The 18,292-nt window shown below is 60.0% G+C and overlaps 2 protein-coding genes across 2 annotated transcripts in view; one reads left to right on the forward strand and one right to left on the reverse strand.

Annotated features, from left to right (window-relative positions):
- Window positions 1-11,794, forward strand: part of ADAMTS7 (ADAM metallopeptidase with thrombospondin type 1 motif 7) — a 62,237-nt gene extending 50,443 nt beyond the window's left edge. The window contains exons 15-24 of the mRNA XM_061180011.1: window positions 497-741; window positions 1,024-1,165; window positions 3,360-3,486; window positions 3,912-4,125; window positions 4,474-5,862; window positions 6,836-6,988; window positions 7,469-7,642; window positions 7,724-7,870; window positions 8,887-9,049; window positions 11,408-11,794. Of these exons, the coding sequence (XP_061035994.1) occupies window positions 497-741; window positions 1,024-1,165; window positions 3,360-3,486; window positions 3,912-4,125; window positions 4,474-5,862; window positions 6,836-6,988; window positions 7,469-7,642; window positions 7,724-7,870; window positions 8,887-9,049; window positions 11,408-11,571 (2,918 nt within the window). The 3' untranslated portion in view covers window positions 11,572-11,794. The remainder of the gene's footprint in view (window positions 1-496; window positions 742-1,023; window positions 1,166-3,359; window positions 3,487-3,911; window positions 4,126-4,473; window positions 5,863-6,835; window positions 6,989-7,468; window positions 7,643-7,723; window positions 7,871-8,886; window positions 9,050-11,407) is intronic.
- Window positions 11,795-14,108: 2,314 nt separating this feature from the next.
- TBC1D2B (TBC1 domain family member 2B) overlaps window positions 14,109-18,292 on the reverse strand; it is an 86,898-nt gene continuing 82,714 nt past the window's right edge. Inside the window, exon 13 of the mRNA XM_061180013.1 lies at window positions 14,109-17,463. Coding sequence (XP_061035996.1) covers window positions 17,268-17,463 — 196 coding nt within the window. The 3' untranslated portion in view covers window positions 14,109-17,267. The remainder of the gene's footprint in view (window positions 17,464-18,292) is intronic.

The raw sequence follows: 18,292 nt of genomic DNA on the forward strand, positions 1-18,292 counted from the left end.
AAGTTATGTAACCTCTCTGTGCCTCAGTGTCCTCAGGTGTAAAATGGGGATAACAGTAGTACCTATGTCATAGGGTTATTACACCTGTAGAGTCCTCAGGGTAATGCCAGGCACATGATGGGTACTACTTAGTGAAAGAACAAAAACAGGCTGTATAGGTATGAGGAGGATATCCCAGGGGAAAGGCCCAGTCAATTGGGGTTTTTAGAAAGGTCATGCTGGCCCCAGGTATAGGGGATAGGCCCAGCCTTGTGACAGGGAGACCAGCTAAGGTTTCCCAGAGAAGGGTGGTGGGGCATGGGTCAGGGGGTAGGATTTGAGCCCTTCTGCGGCTTTGGTGATCTGGGACAGGTCTAAGTGGGGAACCCAGAATCTTAAGTTAACGATGGAATCTTTGGCATCGGCAGGCAGGGGCAAGTGGAAAGAGAGGTGAGGGCGGGCAACAGCTAACCCTCTTACCTCTTTTCACAACCTGTGCACAATCCCTGGCCAACAGGGTATGTGGACGTGGGGCTGATTCCAGCCGGTGCTCGCGAGATCCGCATCGAGGAGGTGGCCGAGGCCGCCAACTTCCTGGCCCTACGCAGCGAGGACCCGGATAAGTACTTCCTCAACGGTGGGTGGATCATCCAGTGGAACGGGGACTACCAGGTGGCGGGGACCACCTTCACGTATGCACGTACAGGCAACTGGGAGAACCTCACATCCCCTGGTCCCACCGACGAGCCTATCTGGATCCAGGTGACTGCCTCCTGGGGCCCAGGCTGGGGAGGAGCAGAGGTGGAATCCGTGGTTCCCACCCGCATGGCAGGAGCGAGCCCTGGGACAGTCACAGAGTCCAGCTCTGGGCCTGGCCCTACTGCTGGGACCTCTGCCTCGGTTTTCCCATCACTAGAATGGCTCCATGGTATAGCCCCAGGTCCCAGAGGTGGCTGAGGTTGGCTCCTTTAGGATGGGTGGCAGGTCTGGGCAGAGGGAGAGGACACCTCTTGCTCACGGGGCCCCCCCCACTGCCTGCCCCAGCTCCTGTTCCAGGAGAGCAACCCTGGGGTGCGCTACGAGTACATCATCCACAGGGAGGCGGACGGCCATAGCCAGATCCAGCCGCCTGAGTTCTCCTGGCACTATGGGCCCTGGACCAAGTGCACAGTCACCTGTGGCACAGGTGAGGAGAGCAGTGGGCACAGCTACTGCCCAGCAGGGCCTTTGTCTCTGGGCACTGATGCCTGGCTTTAGCCTCTGGCTCATTGCTTATTTGCTGGGCTGCTGTGAACTTGGAATGCTGCTTCTGGGCCTCAGTTCCCCCATCTATATAATGGGGCTAGCAATGGCCCCATCTCATAGGTCCACTGGGAGAGTAAACAAGGTGAGGCAGGCACAGCACATGGCGCTTGGCGAGCGCTCAGTGCGTCTCCCCCAGAGAGGCACCAGCTTCCTCTCCCTCTTCTCACTGCTCAGCTCTGGCAGGTCCTGTGCCCGTGGTTCTGCCCCATATCTGGGATCTGACCCCTTCATCCTCCCAGAGCCTTACCTGCATCTCCGTCAGGATAAGCTCCTTCCTCTCCTCTAGCTCCCGCCACAGACAGGCTTCCCTGGGCCCCTCTCCTCCTTGGTGCCCTCCCACCCTTCCTGGGAGGCCCAGAGCCTGACACTCCTGGGCTGCTGGCCCAGGAGGGCTTCCCCAGTGAGAAGGGGGAAGGGGAAGGGAGAGAAGGAGGAGGGGCAGGGGAGAGAAAGAAGGTGGGGGGGAGGATGGAGTAGGACCGGGACAGGGAGGAGGGAGGTGGGACGTGACACGGATCTCCCCACCCAAACTCTGAGCCTCTTGGGCATTCACCACATTTACTTATTTCTTTAAACTCTTTATAGAATGTGTAACAATTTGACTAACTCTCACTCTCCCCTCCCTGTGGCTTCTTCAGTCTCCCTTCCCCTCCCCCTCCCCCTCAGTGTCCAGGGGTCTCAGTATCAGGAATCTGGGACAGAGACATTTGAACATTCCTTGAAATGCTATTATGATGACAAATGAACACTGACCCACTAAAGCTGGGCAGGAATCTTCAAAAGCTATTAAAAGCATCCTATCCCGTATGAGTTAAGTTTACAAATGTGAAAACAAATACATTTGATGAACCAGACACTGGGGAATTGTCTTTCAGCAAATCGGTGGCTTCCCACGTGGACAGAATAGGAATGTGTTGAGTGGCAAGTGGCAGGATCCTGACGAGTGGTAGCTGGAGCAGATAAGGGTTTACTTGTCTTTGGCAGTAAGAACCCCCAGGGAGGGTGCATAGTCCAAGCTGGCTGGATGGCCTGCCATGTTCTTAGGGACCACTCTCAGCCCCACCTTCCCCTCATGTGTGTCACAAGATGGCACCCTTTGCCCAGGCTTCTTGCTGGCAAGAAGAAGGGGCAAAGGGCTGACTCTCGGGAAGGACTTGTGTCTTTTTCTCCCTGGCACGACTGTGTCCCAGACCCCCTAGCTGCCTGGGAACTACAGTGGGGAGTGTTTTCAGCAGGTCCCATTGTTACCTTGAACAAACCCTGCATTCTATTAGGAAGGAAGGAGGCGGGTGGAGGGGAGACTGGAGGCTCAGGGCAGGGGTGAGTCCCCCTTCTATGCCATGGGGGGAGCAGGGTGAAGGCAGAGCCTATTGGAGTTGGTCCTGCCGCTGGGCCTCAGCAGGCGGTGTGGGGTGCGTGTGGAGAGGGAAGAGCACAGCTCTGCAAGGGCGCAGAGGCAGGCAATGGCAGGGGGAGTGAAGGACAGGGACAGTGACAAAGCGAGTGCCGGGGCAGGGGGTGGGGAGGGCTGTGAGGCTGGAGAGGAATGCCTGACTGGGAGGTCTGATGGATTTCTTCTCCAGAATTTCTGGGCACTGATCCTATTGGGAGGAGTGTAGACACTGGAGGTGGTGCGAGGCCGTGGTTGGATTTGGCAGTGGTTGCGCTCTTACCATGTGCCAGGCATGGGCTGAGCCTGCACATCCGTGAGCACGTTATCCTCACACCTGGCCTTCAAGGCAGGTGTTACTGTTACTCCCATTTACAGATGAAGACTTGAGGTTCAGAGAGGCCAAGTGAGCTGCCCAGGCCTCCCAGCTAGGAAGCTGTGGGGCTGGACGCCCCGCCCCCCGAACCTGCACACTCTGCTGCCTCCCTAGGGGCGGGGGTGAAGGCCGGGAGGACAGTGAGGAGGGGGCGGTGGGGGCCTGCCTTCATCCTGACAGAGGCGGTGAGGCCCTGTTCTGGAAGGGGTCTGAGCAGAGTGGGGTGTAGCTGTGTCTTTGGGTGCCGCGTGGCTCAGGCAGGGGGCGCCCTGAGTGCCGGGCCCAGGCTGAGCCCCCATGGCCTCCCAGGGATGCAGAGGCAGAGCGTGCGCTGCGCGGAGCGGCAGGCGGGGCCCGTGGACGAGAGGCACTGTGAGCGCCTGGGCCGGCCCGATGACCGTCAGAGGAAGTGCAGCGAGGAGCCCTGCCCCGCCCGGTGAGCCCACCGGGCGCCTGGCCCCCAGGTGTTCCTCAGGGGGCGCCCCTGGGAGGAGCAGAGGGAGCTGGGCTCTTAGCCTTTCTCCCCGAGGCTGAAGCCCCAGCCCCTGGTTGCCCGTGACCTCAGCCTGGGCCGGGGTTCCCCCTCAATAGCCAGCATCAGCCAGGGACGTGCCTGACCGCTCGCACTTGGGTCCCTGGATGTGGACACAGGCCTTGGGTCTTGCCCAGGTCCCCCAGGGGTGAAGGTGGCAGGAGCAAAGGGGACTGTGCCCTGTCACTGGGCTGTGGGGGCCAGGGGGCCATCCCAGGCTTGGAGCTCTGGGGAATCGTCCCCTGGGCTTAGGCCTGACCCTCCCTGAACCCCGAGTGCCTGGGAGTCCAGGTGGCTGCACACTGATGCTGCCCTTGTGCCCCCCACAGGTGGTGGGCAGGTGAGTGGCAGCTGTGCTCCAGCTCCTGCGGGCCTGGGGGGCTCTCCCGCCGGGCCGTGCTCTGCATCCACAGCGTGGGGCTGGATGAGCAGAGCGCCCTGGAGCCACCTGCCTGTGAACACCTGCCCCGGCCCCCTGCCGAAACCCCTTGCAACCGCGATGTGCCCTGTCCGGCCACCTGGGCTGTGGGGAACTGGTCTGAGGTGAGCGGCCCGCCCCCCCTCTGCCATCGGTCTTGGGCTACAGAGACAGCCTGTAGCAGAGACAGAGACAGCAGAGAGAGCCAGAGGCAGAGACAGCCTTTGGGGAGCCCTTACTGCCGGACACCGTGGTGGGAGGGGCCTGGGGCATTCCAGGTCCGGGCCCATCCCCAAAGCCTCAGGGGCAGGGATGCCCTGACCAGCCATGGCTACAAGTCATGGTCTCGAGCTGGTCAGGGCGAGAGAGGGCTGGCTGGGGCCCTGTACACTGACATTGAGCAGTGAGCAGGGTACCTTGCCAGGCCCCAGCTTCCCCTGGCCCTGAGTCCCTCACCCTGGCCTTCCCTTTAGTGCTCTGTGACATGCGGCCCAGGCACTCAGCACCGAAGCATCCTCTGCACCAATGACACTGGTGTCCCCTGCGATGAGGACCAGCAGCCGGCAAGCGAGGCCGCCTGCCTTCTGCCGCCCTGCCCGAGGGCCCTGGACGTGCTGGGCCCCGAAGGCTCAGGCAGCGGCTCCTCCAGCCGCGAGCTCTTCAATGAGGTCGACTTCATTCCTCACCGCCCAGCCCCACGCCCTCCGCCCCCCTCATCACCCAAGCCGGCTGGCATGGGCAATGCCATCGGGGAGGAGGACCCTGAGCTGGGCCCGCCGGGGCCCGTGTTCGTTGACGACTTCTACTACGACTACAATTTCATTAACTTCCATGAGAACCTGTCCTACGGGCCCTTCGAGGAGCCTGACACAGACCTGGCGGGCACAGGGGATTGGATGCCCCCACCCCTGAGCAGTCCTGCTGAGCCTCCTGTGGGCACCCCCATGCCTACCACAGAGCCTTCTGGGCCTGAGGATGAGGGGGCACTGGGAGATTGGTCCCCTGCTCCTTGGCCCAGCCAGGCTGGCCGTTCTCCACCCCCACCCTCAGAGCAGACCCCTGGGAACTCCTTGGTCAATTTCTTATTTGAGGAAGATGCCTCCATTGGAGCCCCAGACCTTGGGCTCCCCAGCTTGCCGTGGCCCCCGACTTCAGTCAGCATGGAGATGCCTGCTGCCCCTGGGAGCCAGAACAAGTTCCTGGGAGGGGAGGACAGCCACAGCCAGCCGCCCCCTCCCTGGTGGGAGAGGACCAATGAGGTTTCCGAGGACAGCGAGGAAGCCTTGGGCCGCAGAGCGCCCCAAAGACCCAGCCCCACGCTGCCCCCCTTGTCCTCCATCAGCACCTCCCACTCCTCTCCTAGTCCCGACACAGTAGAGCTGTGGACGAGTGGCACCTTGGCCTGGGAACCAGCGCTGGAGGGTGGCCTGGGGCCTGTGGGCAATGAGCTGTGGCCCACTGTTGGGGGCGCTCCTCCCCCTCCTCCCACAGCCAGTCTGCCAGACACTCAGGGTACAGACAGCGCCCTGGAGCCCGGGACTCCCACCCTTTCAACCCCAGACCTGGCTCTACGGGACCTGCAGACCCTGGCGATGCCGGGAACCTTCCTTCTGAAGGCTCCGACCGGCCTAGGGCACACGCCTTGGGTGACTGCCCTGAGCCTGGGGCCCTTGGGCCAGCCTGAGTCCCCCAGCCCAGAGACGCCCCCAAGCCCTGTGCTGCTGTCCATACCAGCTCAGGACAGTCCGGCCAACGGCAGCCGAGCCCCTGGGCCTCTGGACCCCAGCTCAGCAGAGGAGGGACCCCCTGTAGACCTGCTGCCCGTCAGGAATGCCAGCTGGCAAGTGGGGAACTGGAGTGAGGCAAGTGGTGCAGGGGTCGGGGTGGGCCGGGGGGTTGAGCAGGACCTCACTAACTTGGTCTCTTCATCTGAAAATGAGCAGAGCAGGATATAAGCCTTGTCTGTCCAGCCTCCTGGGTGGGTGGGGATTAGGGAACTGACAGCCCGTGGTGGGTGGAGGCTCTGTGAGGTGGGAGGAACTTTGCCCTAGCTCAGTCATACTGCCCTCTATGTGCCCCTGGGGCTGGTCTGCCCCACTGGGCCTCAGTTTCTCTTCTGAGCAGTAGGGTGGGGCAAGGGGGCCTGTATCCCTGGGGTCCCCAGAGGCTCATTCCTGAGTAGCACAGGGGGCCGCTGGGAGGGCAGGGCAGGCACAAATGAGGGGCAGCCAGGGGGAACGGCCCTCTCATACTCTGGCTTGCATGCTTCCAGGGACAGGGAGCTCACCCCAGGCAGCTGTGTCAGTGGGGAAGCCTCCTCCCATGGTCCCCAGGCCCAGCGGGGCTCAGCCTGGCTCCTCCAGGTGCAGCTCAGTTCCTTGCCACCTGGTTCTCCCCTCAGGGCTCCACCTGCTTTGTCGGGCCTGTGAGGGTCTGAACTGCATGGCAAGAAGCTGTCCTGTGTCCCCCACCCCACCCCAACATCCCCAGGTTGTCACCGTAGGGGAAGTGAGCTGCTTCTATTCAGATCCCTAGTTTTGGTGTGGGAGGGACAGGTTGAGGCCCAGCGAGGAACCCAGGCTTCCTTCCCAAGTGATTCTGGGAAGCAGTGAGCCTTGTCAGCACAGCCGGGCCACCTCACATGTGTCTCCTGTAGCAGGGACAGTTGGTTGCCAGGGGATTTGACTGTTCATGGTCTCCTTGGGAGGTGGGCGGAGGAGCCCATTTTGCAGACGAGTTAACTGAGGCACTGGCGGGTCCCTCTCACCTGGCTGGGGGGCTGCAGGGTGCAGGGATCTGCCCGGCCCTCATGGCCACTGCGTCCCCTGCCCCCAGTGCTCCACCACCTGCGGCCTGGGTGCCGTCTGGAGGCCCGTGCGCTGCAGCTCCGGCCGAGAGGAGGACTGCACTCCCGCTGCCCGGCCCCAGCCCGCCCGCCGCTGCCACCTGCGGCCCTGCGCTGCCTGGCACACGGGCAGCTGGAGTAAGGTGCGTGAGGGAGAAGGCGAGCAGCATCGGGGCACGGGGTGGAGCTCTGGGGCCCGTGGCCTGTGTTTGGGGTCAGCCATAGCCACGGGGGGGGCGGGGGGCGGGGGGCGGGAGGCTCTGTGCCGCACATCTTTGTACTCTAATTTCTAGCCTCTGGGATCATTCCACCTGTGTGGTTCAGCCTGCCCCACGCCCCTTCTCTCCCTAGCTGCATCCTTTTCTCTCCTTTCTGTCACCCTCGGGATTTCACTTTCTCCTTTGTTCCACTCTTTCTCCATCTGTCCCATTCCGGGGCAGCCCCTGGCCACGCCGCCCACCGCCCAGGGCTGGTCAGCCATGGCTTCTCCCTGGGGCCCTTAAGGGACTTGCCGCGGGTGGGAGTGAGAGTGCCCAGCGCTCGCCCTGCCACAGCCCTCACCGCGTCCTCGTGTGCACGCACGTGGTGGCGGTGTGTCCACACGCGGGACCCTCGGCCTCCAGTGCTCCCGCAGCTGTGGCGGGGGTTCCTCCGTGCGGGACGTGCAGTGTGTGGACACACGGGACCTCCAGCCGCTGCGGCCCTTCCACTGCCAGCCGGGGCCTGCCAAGCCGCCTGCCCGCCGGCCCTGCAGGGCCCAGCCCTGCCTCAGCTGGTACATCTCTTCCTGGAGGGAGGTGAGGCCTGGGGGTCTGGGATGGGAGCGGGGGTGTCCTCAGAGCCTAGCAGCGCCCAGACCCCTTCCCCTGCCCCCCTAGTGCTCCGAGGCCTGCGGCGGTGGTGAGCAGCAGCGTCTGGTGACCTGCCCGGAGCCGGGCCTCTGTGAGGAGGCGCTGAGACCCAACAGCACACGGCCTTGCAACACCCACCCCTGTACGCAGTGGGTGGTGGGGCCCTGGGGCCAGGTGAGCAAGCGCGGGGGTCTGCGGGGAGGACATGCGGAGAGGGGACTCGTGTCAGCAGGCATCCATCAGACCTTTGTTCACGAAGGGAGTTGGGGAGTGTGTCCTGTATGCCAGGCTCTCTGTGGTCCCTGCAGATACAGTGGTGGCCAGATGAGGTCCCCGCCCTGCTGAAGCTTACAGCCCGCCAGGGAGACAGACTAAAAAAAAAGGGACGTGTGCTGTGATGTCAGGGAAGGCCTTCTGAGGAGGGGACTTCAGAGTGAGACTGGAGGGGTTTGTGATGTGAAGGAGAGGCACACAGGGAGCAGCAAATGCAGAGTCCTGGGGCAGGAGTGACAGGCACAGGGTGTTCAGGAGACTAAGCAAAGACCAGACTGGCGGAGGGGGTATGGGAGTGGCCAGTGAGGCCTCAGCTGGGCAGGACTCTTCCTACCAGGCCTGTTTGGGAATCTCGGTCCTTGTCCCACTGGCTGCTGAGGGACCCTGGGCAGGTTGCTTTACTTCGCCAGGCCTCTGTCTTCTCATCTGTAAAGTGGGGTTGTAAGCATTAGATGAAGTCACACAGTGAGGCACTTAGCACAGGGCCTGGCACGATGTTGGCACAGATTAAATTTATTTTTAGGGCTTTTTAAAAACATCAGACCCCAACTGATAAGAACAAAGCCTGACTTGGGATGGTGGGCCCTGTTTGAGAAACTTTCTCTCCCTTCCTTCCACTGCCCATGGGCTGCAGCAGGTCCTCCAGCCCCGGAGCCACTGCCCAGGCCTCTCAGGCATGTCCCATCCCGTGTGAGGGGCTGGCAGCTTTCCCCTCCGCTCTGCAGATGCAGTTCCTGCAAGCGAACACCTAGTGGCCTCTGGGGACAGGACCGACCCTCTGAGGAGGCTGGAGAGTTGGGGCTGGGAACCATGAGCTAGGCTTCCTGGAGAAGGCAGCCGCTGCCCTGGGGACGCCCCAGGACGCCCCCCTGCAGGGCCGGCTAAGAGGATGCTCACCGCTCCCGTGCTCCCCACAGTGCTCAGCCCCCTGCGGCGGCGGCGTCCAGCGGCGCCTGGTCAAGTGCGTCAACACCCAGACTGGGCTGCCTGAGGAAGACAGCGACCAGTGTGGCCACGAGGCCTGGCCCGAGAGCTCCCGGCCGTGCGGTACCCAGGACTGTGAACTCACTGAGCCACCGCGTGAGTGCCCCAGCCGGCTGTCTGCCGGGGTGGGGGGCGGGGTGGACGGTGGGGAGAGGGAGAGTCATGGAACCGTCCCCCTACAGCACTGGCTGACTGACGGGGAGTCACGCAGAGGCCGGGGCCGTGCTGGGGTCAGAGCCACGGGGAGTCCAGCCCCGCAGGCAGCTTTCTTTAGCTCAGGGGAGGAGTGGAGGCCCCCAGGCTGCTGTGTGACCTCGGGCAAGCTCTTTTCCCCTCTGGGTCTCAGTTACCCCCCGTTCCCAGAGTGAGGCCAGGGATGTTTCTGAGACTGTGTGGAGCTCAGGCCTGGGTGAGCCCCCGGCCCCAGCTCCGGCCCGTCCACATTTCCTGGCCAGAGGAGGACTGCCCGGAGTGAGCAGTGTAACCGCAGGAAGGGGCCTCCTGCCTAGGGTCCTGCTAGCTCCCAGCAGCTGGTGGCTTCCTGGCCAGCTGGGTCCTAGAGGAAGAGCTTGTGGCAGAGGTGGCTCTGGACATAGACACACACACGCACACGCTTCCTTCCTGCAGCCCAGCCACCCCCAGCAGTGCTGAGCGCAGGAAACTGGCCCTGGAGTCACACCTGGCCTCCCCTCACCAGCTCTATGGTCTTGGGCTCCACTTCCCTGTCTTGCGCATAAAGGGGCAGACAATCCCCATTCTCATAAATGAGGCCTTGGAGTGAAGAGCCCAGGAAGTGCTCAGGGAAGGCTGGCGTCTTCCTCTCCCTCGTGGACACTATCATCCCCCATCGTGAGGTCAGGAAGAATGCCTAGGGCTACCTTTGTCAGTCAGGAGAATCCAGCAGCTCCTATGCCTGTCAGCTGTCTGACTCCTGCCCCTAGGACAGAGCCGCCCTAGGACAGAGTCCTTGGCCCTCAGCTGGCATCCAGGGCCTCCAGGGACCTGCCCCAGTCTGCATTCTGTACCAGTGACTGGCTCCTTGGCAGCCCTTGGGCAAGCCCGGACTAGCCACTGCCATGCCTTGCTGGCCATACCACTGGGAGGGGTAGCCTTCCTGCCCCAAATCCCATTACCTCAGGCCCAGCAGAAATTCCACCCACCCCAAGCGCCCTGCCCTCAGCATTCATCCAGCAAGCACCTCCATGCCTCCTGCACACAGCCCCAAGGTAGCTGCTGGCACCCAAGCGAGGAGTTTAAGGATAGAGGCCAGCCAAGGAAGTGACTTGCATGCCGAGACCCTGGAGTCCCCAGGATGTTTTGATGATCTGTGGGGCTGCGTGGCAGGACGTTTGGAAAGCCTGGAAACTTGGTCATCACGGTGAGGCAGCTGACATAGCACGGCCACATCCGTTTGCCTGTGGAGGTGGGGTTACTGGCAGAGGAGGGAACTGGGGCCCCTTGAGAAGTTAAGAAACTTGCCTGAGGTCACACAGTGGGAGCAGGATGCAGGTCTGCAGATGCGTAGGTTAGAGCTGCTGCTCTGAGCCAGGGTGGAGGAGGCTGCCTGCTGCCTCATGCCTTCTGCCGGGCCCCAGGGATGTCCCAGGGACGGGGCTGCCAGTTGCCCTCCTGCTTCTCCTCCCCTGGGATGTCTGCTGAAGTGAGAGGGCCAGGCGGCAGCTGGGGGCTGTCACAGGCAGCAGGAGCAAGGCCAGGAGGCTGGAAGCAAGCCACTTCCCAAAATAGCTCTGATAAGCACAGGGCAGGAGGGCCCGCCAGGCCTCAGCCCCGGGCAGGCAGCCTCCCTCTGTCCCTCCTCAGGAGGCCTGGGTCCTGCTGACGGGCTGATGGCCCAGGCCACACCTGCTCTCTCAGGGCCTCGGTGCCTGGCCTGGCTGATGGGGCTGTTCTGGTGTGTGACCCGCAAGCTGAAACTGAGTACAGCCCATGGCTGCAGGGGGCAGGGAGGTCTGGCAGGACAGGTGCATTTGGGCAGTGGATGGGGGGCAGAGGCCACTGTAGGCTGGCAGGAGGCACCTGGGACTTCCGTTGTGTGCCAGGTCCTGTCAGGTCTCACAGGGTCAGGGACCGAGACGGGTGGCAGGCTCTTTGGCTTCTCGTGAGCACCTGAGGCAGTCAGGGCTGGGGTCTCGGGGCCTTTCCTCTGGAAACTTGAGCCCAGCAGGGCCAGTTCTCCAGTCTTGGAGGTGGGGGCCTAGGCCAAGGGCAGGTGGGACAGGACAGCAGCTGGAGATCTGTAACTCAGGCCTAGGGGAGCCCCTCCAGAAACAGGAGACCGATGCTCTGGGGGTGGCTGCAGGTCTCCTTAAGGCTGCTGGGGGGCAGGGAGACGGCCCAGGTAAAATCTCAGGGAAGCCCCTCCACCCTGGGTGCAGGTGGGAGGAGGGCGGCGGTTCCGGTGCCCGCCTGCTGGTCCTGACCCGCCCCCTCCAGCCCTAGGCTGCGAGCGCGATCGCCTGTCCTTCGGTTTCTGCGAGACGCTGCGCCTGCTGGGCCGCTGCCAGCTGCCCACCGTCCGCACCCAGTGCTGCCGCTCCTGTCCCCCACCCGGCCGTGGTGCCCCCTCCCGCGGCCATCAGCGGGTTGCCCGCCGCTGACCCGCACCCCGGCCCCCCGCGGCCAGGATGCACAGACAGACCGATGCACGGACCTCAGCGCCCAGCAGGACCTCAGCGCCCAGCACAGGCTGCGGTGGAGCCCCGCCCCTCGCGCCCTAATGGTGCTAACCCGGCCCCCGACAGTGGCAGGCTGGGGACCCTTCCCCCTCAGAAAAGGTATTTTTTTATTCTAACAGTTTGCCTAACATTTATTATTGTTATTGTTATACATAAACAGGCATCTACCGTTTCGAAGTACAGCTTGGCTTCCTCTTGGATTGGGGGAATTTCAAGTCAGAAACTACACCTCTGCTGCAGCAGACAGCATCTTTCCATCTGCTCCTCTGGGAGGCCCACAGGGGAGAAGGGAGCAGAGCCCATGTGGGCAGGAAGGCCTGAGGGAGCAGAGCGGAGGAGGGCTTCCTAGAGGCGGTGTGTGCAGGGCTTCAGACGGCTGGGTAACAGGCGGTGGGAGCGTTTTCTGGGCACCAGGCGCAGCCTGGCAGAGGCCCGGGGGTGCTGGTCCCTACTCACAATCCTTCCACACCTCCACTTCATGCCCCCTGCCCAGGCCCCCCAGCCCTTTCCCCCGTGTCCCCACTCTGCGGTCTTCAGAGACTTGTGTTTCACAGGGATTGAGCCACACGCCCTTAGAGGAGCAAGGCCCATCTGGTCACCAGTAGGGACTGCCCCCTGGAATGAACCCTATGGATACATCCCTGGCCCCCTCTGCTTCATCTGTTAACTCTTAACTCTATCTGCACCAAGGGGGTGGAGGGAGGAGCAGTCTGGCCAGACACACCCTTCTTGGCCCCCACTTGTCCCTCTCTTTCATCTTCTCTGTACTCAGGGGTGAGGCTGGGCCGATCAAGGCCAGGACGTATGGTGGCTTCTTCCTCGCTGACAATCCCAGGCGCTGGGCTCTTGCTACACTGACAGGTGGTCCCGCTCCCCAGCACCTGCCACGCCAGCCCTTCCCTGCCTGCCACACTTAGTTCCATGGAGTCAGTCTGTGTGCTTTGAAGGTGTCCTGGGCCCTGGTGAGGGGTGAGGAGGCCGGAGAAGGCTAGACACTGTCTCCAGGAAGTGACCTGTGCAGGCTCCAGCCCTTACCTCTGGCCATGAGCCTTGGACTTGACCATTTTACAATCTGCTCACAAGTCCTACTCCTGGAAGGGGTTTATCCCTTTTCTCCAAATGGGGGACCACCACTCTCATTCTATTCTACGGTATCCGCCATTCAGGCTGTGATGTGAATGGTGGTTCTGGAGCTGTGCGTGTGGTGGCTACTCACGGCTTGGGTGTGTGTGTTGGGGGCAGGGGGGGGATAGAAAATCACTCCTTGGGGATTGAGACCAAGAAACAGTATCAGAGGCTGAAGGAATCAGCAAGTGTCTGTCCCAGGGCTGGCCCCTCCAAGGGTTAGAAGGGTGCTGGAGTGCCCAGCTCTCCCATTTCCCATTCTCTGATCACACGTCACACCCTATTTAATCATCAACACACTCCATGGGGCTGCAGTGAGTACCCCATTTTCAGATGAGAAGCCCAAGGCTCTGAGAGGGAGGTGACTGGCACAAGGGCATATGCCCTGACTACACAGGCCTCAAGCTCCCATCATCTCCTGCTCTGAGCTCTGGGCCATCTCCAGCAGCTGACCCCTCTGACCAGGTAGGAAGATGGCCTGAGCAGGCCCCACAGTAGCTTTGCACAGAGAGCAGTCTGGGGCTTGCGTGAGTCCAAGCGTCACCGCACTGTCCGAGGGTGGAGGGGTGTCAGGCTTGCTTCCTGTCTGTCTGCAGCAGCCCGGCTGGCCAAAGGAGGCCCTGGAGACCCATGCTGTGAGTAATGGCTTCCTAGGGATTTGCATTGTCACAAGGGACAGGGAGCAGGGCCTCTACTTGCGGGTCCCTGACCCACACACTGAGCAGGGGCTAGCACTGGGGTCCCAGTCACAGCTATGCCAGTGCTGTGTGCTGTGACCTCAGGAACCCCCAGCCTCACTGAATCCGTGTCCCAGGAGGATACAGACTCACCAGCCTGCTCTGTCTGGGAATCCTCCCTGGAGCCCCCCACCCCCACCCCCGCCGTCACATTGTGGAAAGACATTTGGTCTTAATCATTCTCGTGTTTTTCCGATGATGGGGGGTGCGGGGAGTGGTGTCCCCAGTGGCAGCTGGGCCTGAGCTGTCAGCCTAGGCAGGAGGCAAACAACCCATGACTCAGGCAGGGCACGTCACAGCTGGTGGAAGGAGGGGTGCCTGCCACCCTGTGGCTGGGGGTTGCTCCGGACACAGGGAACTCTAGCTCCTGGCTCTCGGCCGAACCCAGTGCCCCCAGCCCTCACCTGCAGCTTGGCCATGGCTTCAACGGCCTCCCAGGCATTGTCCCACCTGCCCAGAGCAAACCAAAGACAGGGATGCAGAAACACCCAGCTGGAAGGTCGAGAGCCCCCTCCCCCACCATAAGCCCTGAGGCACCTTCGAGCCCTTGGGGCTGAGTCCCATCACAAGTGACTGTAACTGCATTTCAAACCAGAACATTATACAAATTAGTTGTTTATTTTGCCTTTTAGTATGACAATTCCAAAATTTAACTTGAAGATAAGCACAGAAGCTGCTGTGACATAAAAGGAAAGAAAGAGTCACTTGGCAATGCCCCGAGTCCTCCACTGCTGGCATCCAGCCTCCTGCCTGCAAGGACGGCCCCAGGCATGCCCAGCTGCCCAGAACACAGGCAGAAAGGCAACACCGTGCAAAGTGAGGAGTAGGGATTTGTGCAGTAATACATCTAGTTTAAAAAAAATTTTTTAAAAAAAGGACTGGCTATTTGCCTAGAGTACTTCCTATATCAATATAATGTAGAAACCAGAATTGTTCCCAGCAGTCAACAGTCTTGGCTGCTGTCGGACAGCTGTCAGCATGACTGCAAGTAGCGCCGAGGCTACCTGGGGTAAGAACTGGGCCCATGCATACGTAAGGAGAAGTCAGTGATGGTCAAGGCCAGAGGTCAGAGATGGCACAGAGGTGAAGAGCGATTCCGGAGGCTCAGGTTTACATAAATACACACAAAGAAGTCGTGCACACAGAAGAACTTTTGTTATATAAAATAGATGTACATAATCTAGAAAACCTTGATAAAAATAGCCTATAAAAATATAAACTGTAGTGAAAATATACAAAAGTATTAACAAATGTTCAACCCACACAAAACAACTCACCAACATGAAAGCTGGCAGTTCCCACCTTGGTGTGATGAGCGCGGCTCCCCTTGGCCATGGTGTGTGCGCCTGGGAAGCAGGCTGGAGGCTGCCCCACCCCAGGCTAGCGCCTGTCAGAAGGGCCCTCCCCATGGGACCAGCGGGGGAGGCACTGGAGGGTACAGAGCAGCTCTTTCCTCAACAGCGCAAGGAGAGGGGAAGCGTTGGCTCCAAATAGTGGGACCAAACCCTACGGTTCTGGAGGAAGGAATCAGCTCCATCCTGCCCCAGTCTGGGATCGGGCCAAGCATTCCCTCTCCCACCCTCTAGACACCTAGCGCTTTATTCCAGAGAGGGGAACCTCCTAACAAGGGTTCCTGGTCCACTTCCTCCACGATCTCTCTCTGCTCTCCCATGCCCACTGCCTGACCACTGATGCTAACAGCCTGGAAATATTAACACGCCACCACCACTCAGGGCACGGCTGACACCAGCCACACAGCTGGTCCCTGGGCCCAATTCAGGTGCTTTTAAGATGAGTCTTTTCAAGGCAGAACAGACAAAACAAGCTTATTCCTAAAGGCAGCATTTTAGCCCACAGGACATAGCAGTTCCAGGGGGAAATCAGCTTGGAAACTAAAGTCTCAAGGAAGCTGGAGCTGACCTGTGGGGCCCCAACCCCATTCCTACTGCACCTCCTGGGCTGCTGGCCACTAGGCTGACAGCAGGTGTGGGAGGTGGGGGCCGGGAGGCGGTCTCCAGCAGCCCCAGTGGTCCTGCGGGGGACTGTGCAGAGTGGCGAGGCTGCAGCCCAAATCACAAGGCAACTTCCTGAAAACGGCAGGCCTCAAACAGCTGCTCCCAAAGACCAAAACGATGATAAAATACATTTTTGACACCTGAAAACAGACAAAGGCTTTTGGCTACATACAGAGGCCAGCTCCCTGTACACAGTGAGAAATCAAATTAACCAGCTTAACCAAAGACAGAAAAGCTGAGCTTAGTCTAGTATGCTGAAATGCCATCCTAGCTATGATACTGCTAGAAGGTTGACAGAAAAAAAAAAAAACCATGCTTAGGAAAAAAGTGCTGCTTCAAATTATACTGCTTCAATAGTCTGTGTTTTGTATCAACTAAGGATTATTTCCAATTTTTTCCAGGTAGTGTAAAAAAAATCCATTTAAAATTTTCTTTCCTATTTGAGTAATACTGTCCAGGAAACATTCTCTCATATCTACACATCAGGGATGGGCCACAGAGTGATTAAGCAAAAATAACCTTCCTTGTGCAAAGCCTCTTTCCAGGCCTTCAAAAAGGTAGTGCTCTAAGTCCCAGCATTACCTAGGCAGCCTCACATACTGGGAGCAATGGTGACCCCACAGGGGAGGACAGCTGCTGAGAACAAGGATGCCTCCGAGTGGCAGTGGGGAGGGGACACGTCTGGGAGGGCTCACCAAAGCTTTGACCTCAAGTGAAGGCTTCCCAGCCCAGGCCCTGGCAGCCGGCCTCCTGCCATCCCAGCCAGACACACTGGCTGTTCCTGAGGAAGCCACAGTTTCCAGCTGCCCAACAGCATTCACTCTGCAGCTGCACCATTGCCCTGCAAAGCACCCCCAGAAAAGCTTCCTCCATCCCCTCAACCAAGGCCGGCCCAAGGATGGGCCTGCTTTGTAGGATGATGATCCACAGTTCCCTTGGAGTCCCATCCACATGTGTAGAATGAACCAAGGGTCAACTCTCAGATGGAAAGAGGAGCTTTGCACAGAGCCTCGTGGAGCGGTGCGGACAGGAGTGAGCGTGTGGTGTCTGGAGAGCCAGGCCCTCCCCCAGCAGCTTGGGAGTTGTTACTATTTGAAAGGCTGTGCATGGAAGGGCAAAAGCTATCCCAGAAATGGGGCACGGCCAGCACCTTGAAGCCACCAGCAGAAGGTCTGTGGGCTTTCTATAGGCCGTTTCTGAAAAAGGGATGTGCTTGCTTTCCTGAGGAAGTCCCTTTATTCACACCAACCTTATGCCACCCAAAGCAGTCAGACTCTGGCCCAGGAGTGAGTGAAGTGCAGTGGGCATCCTCCACAGCAACTGTTTAAACAATTGCCCACGAGGGCCCACTATGTACAGGAGATACCACAAGGGGAAATGGCCCACGTAAGGTTTTCTAAGCGCAGGGTCACCAACAAAGCTGACAGATGCTGTAAATAGGCTCTTGAAAATTGCCAGCTATAAGCCTAGTGATGCACTGATCAGGCGGAAAGCATGACAGGATACGAGTAACCACGTGCCATGGCATGAAGATGGCTGTAAACAGATTAGACCCCCACCCCGAGTGGAAATGAGAAAGTGCAGTGTGGCTTTGGACATCTGCCCAGCAGACTTCCAGAGACCATGGATGTTACATTCTGGCTTTGAAACGAGCAGAAACATCTGTGCAGTTCACCCTTTTGGCACACTTTGGTTGTAAAGGCAAGAAGAGCAGCGTCCCAGGGTGGGAGTGGGGTGGCACTCAGGAGTCCTCTTCCTCATCGCTGACCAGCTCACCCTTGTCGGGGCTGGTGTCCCGTTCACGCAGGAAGTCCTCCCGGATGGCCTCCAGCTCCGTCAGCTCCAGCCGGACCTTCTCCAAGTGGTAGGTGCGCCGGTTCCGGATCTGGCGCAGGGGGAATGGGTTCAGGTCCCCAAAGGAGATACCGATCAGCTTCCTGGCAGGACACAGCACAGAGACAGAGCATCAGGGGGGCTCAGGCAAGAGCTCACACACAGCACTCATTTCAGCCCAGCCTGGAGGCCTGGGGGTGTGGGGAGGCGGACCCCGGACACCACGCTGAGGGCCTGATGTAGATATGTCACTCGGAGGCCAGCGCTCATGCAGAGGCTGCAGGGGCAGGCCCCGAACGCCGGCCTGGATCCAGACGCCAGCTCCACCACGCACTCCCCATGTGACGCAGAACAGGGAAAGTTACCCCCCTTTCCAGCCCCCAATTCCTCATCTGTACATTGAGATAATAGCGGTGCTGCCTCCTGGGCATGGGGTTACTCGAGTTGCCGCCCGTGAGCACAAGGACGGGGTCTGGCACTTGCTCAGCGATGGTGGGGGCCACGTGCCTCTGAGTCCTCGGAACCAGCATGAGGCCTGGCACAGGGTGCGCTCAGAAAGGCTCTGTCACTGGACGGACTGACGGGGAGTTAATGGATGCACGGATGCCCGAGCAAACCTGGGGATAACTGTCAGACTCAGTGGTGTGACAGGTGTCAAGACGCAGTCTACAGAGAAATGCGCAGTTTGTGGGTTTCGTACTATCCCCAGGTCAAGGCACCCATCTACAGTAAATATTTTAAAATCACGGTACCTTGCCCCTAACCACTGGCCAGTGGTTTAATAAAAACAGGACTAGAAAGTGCCCAAGGCCTGGCTAAGGGCTTCCAGCACTAATCACGGCAGCCACAGCCGTCTGGTGTTGTCACAGAAGCCGGTTCCTCGCACACTAAGCCCCCGCCTCCCTTCTGCAGGCCCCAACAGCAGGGATCTAA

This window comes from Eubalaena glacialis, chromosome 2, assembly GCF_028564815.1.
Source record: "Eubalaena glacialis isolate mEubGla1 chromosome 2, mEubGla1.1.hap2.+ XY, whole genome shotgun sequence".
Lineage (NCBI taxonomy): Eukaryota > Metazoa > Chordata > Mammalia > Artiodactyla > Balaenidae > Eubalaena > Eubalaena glacialis.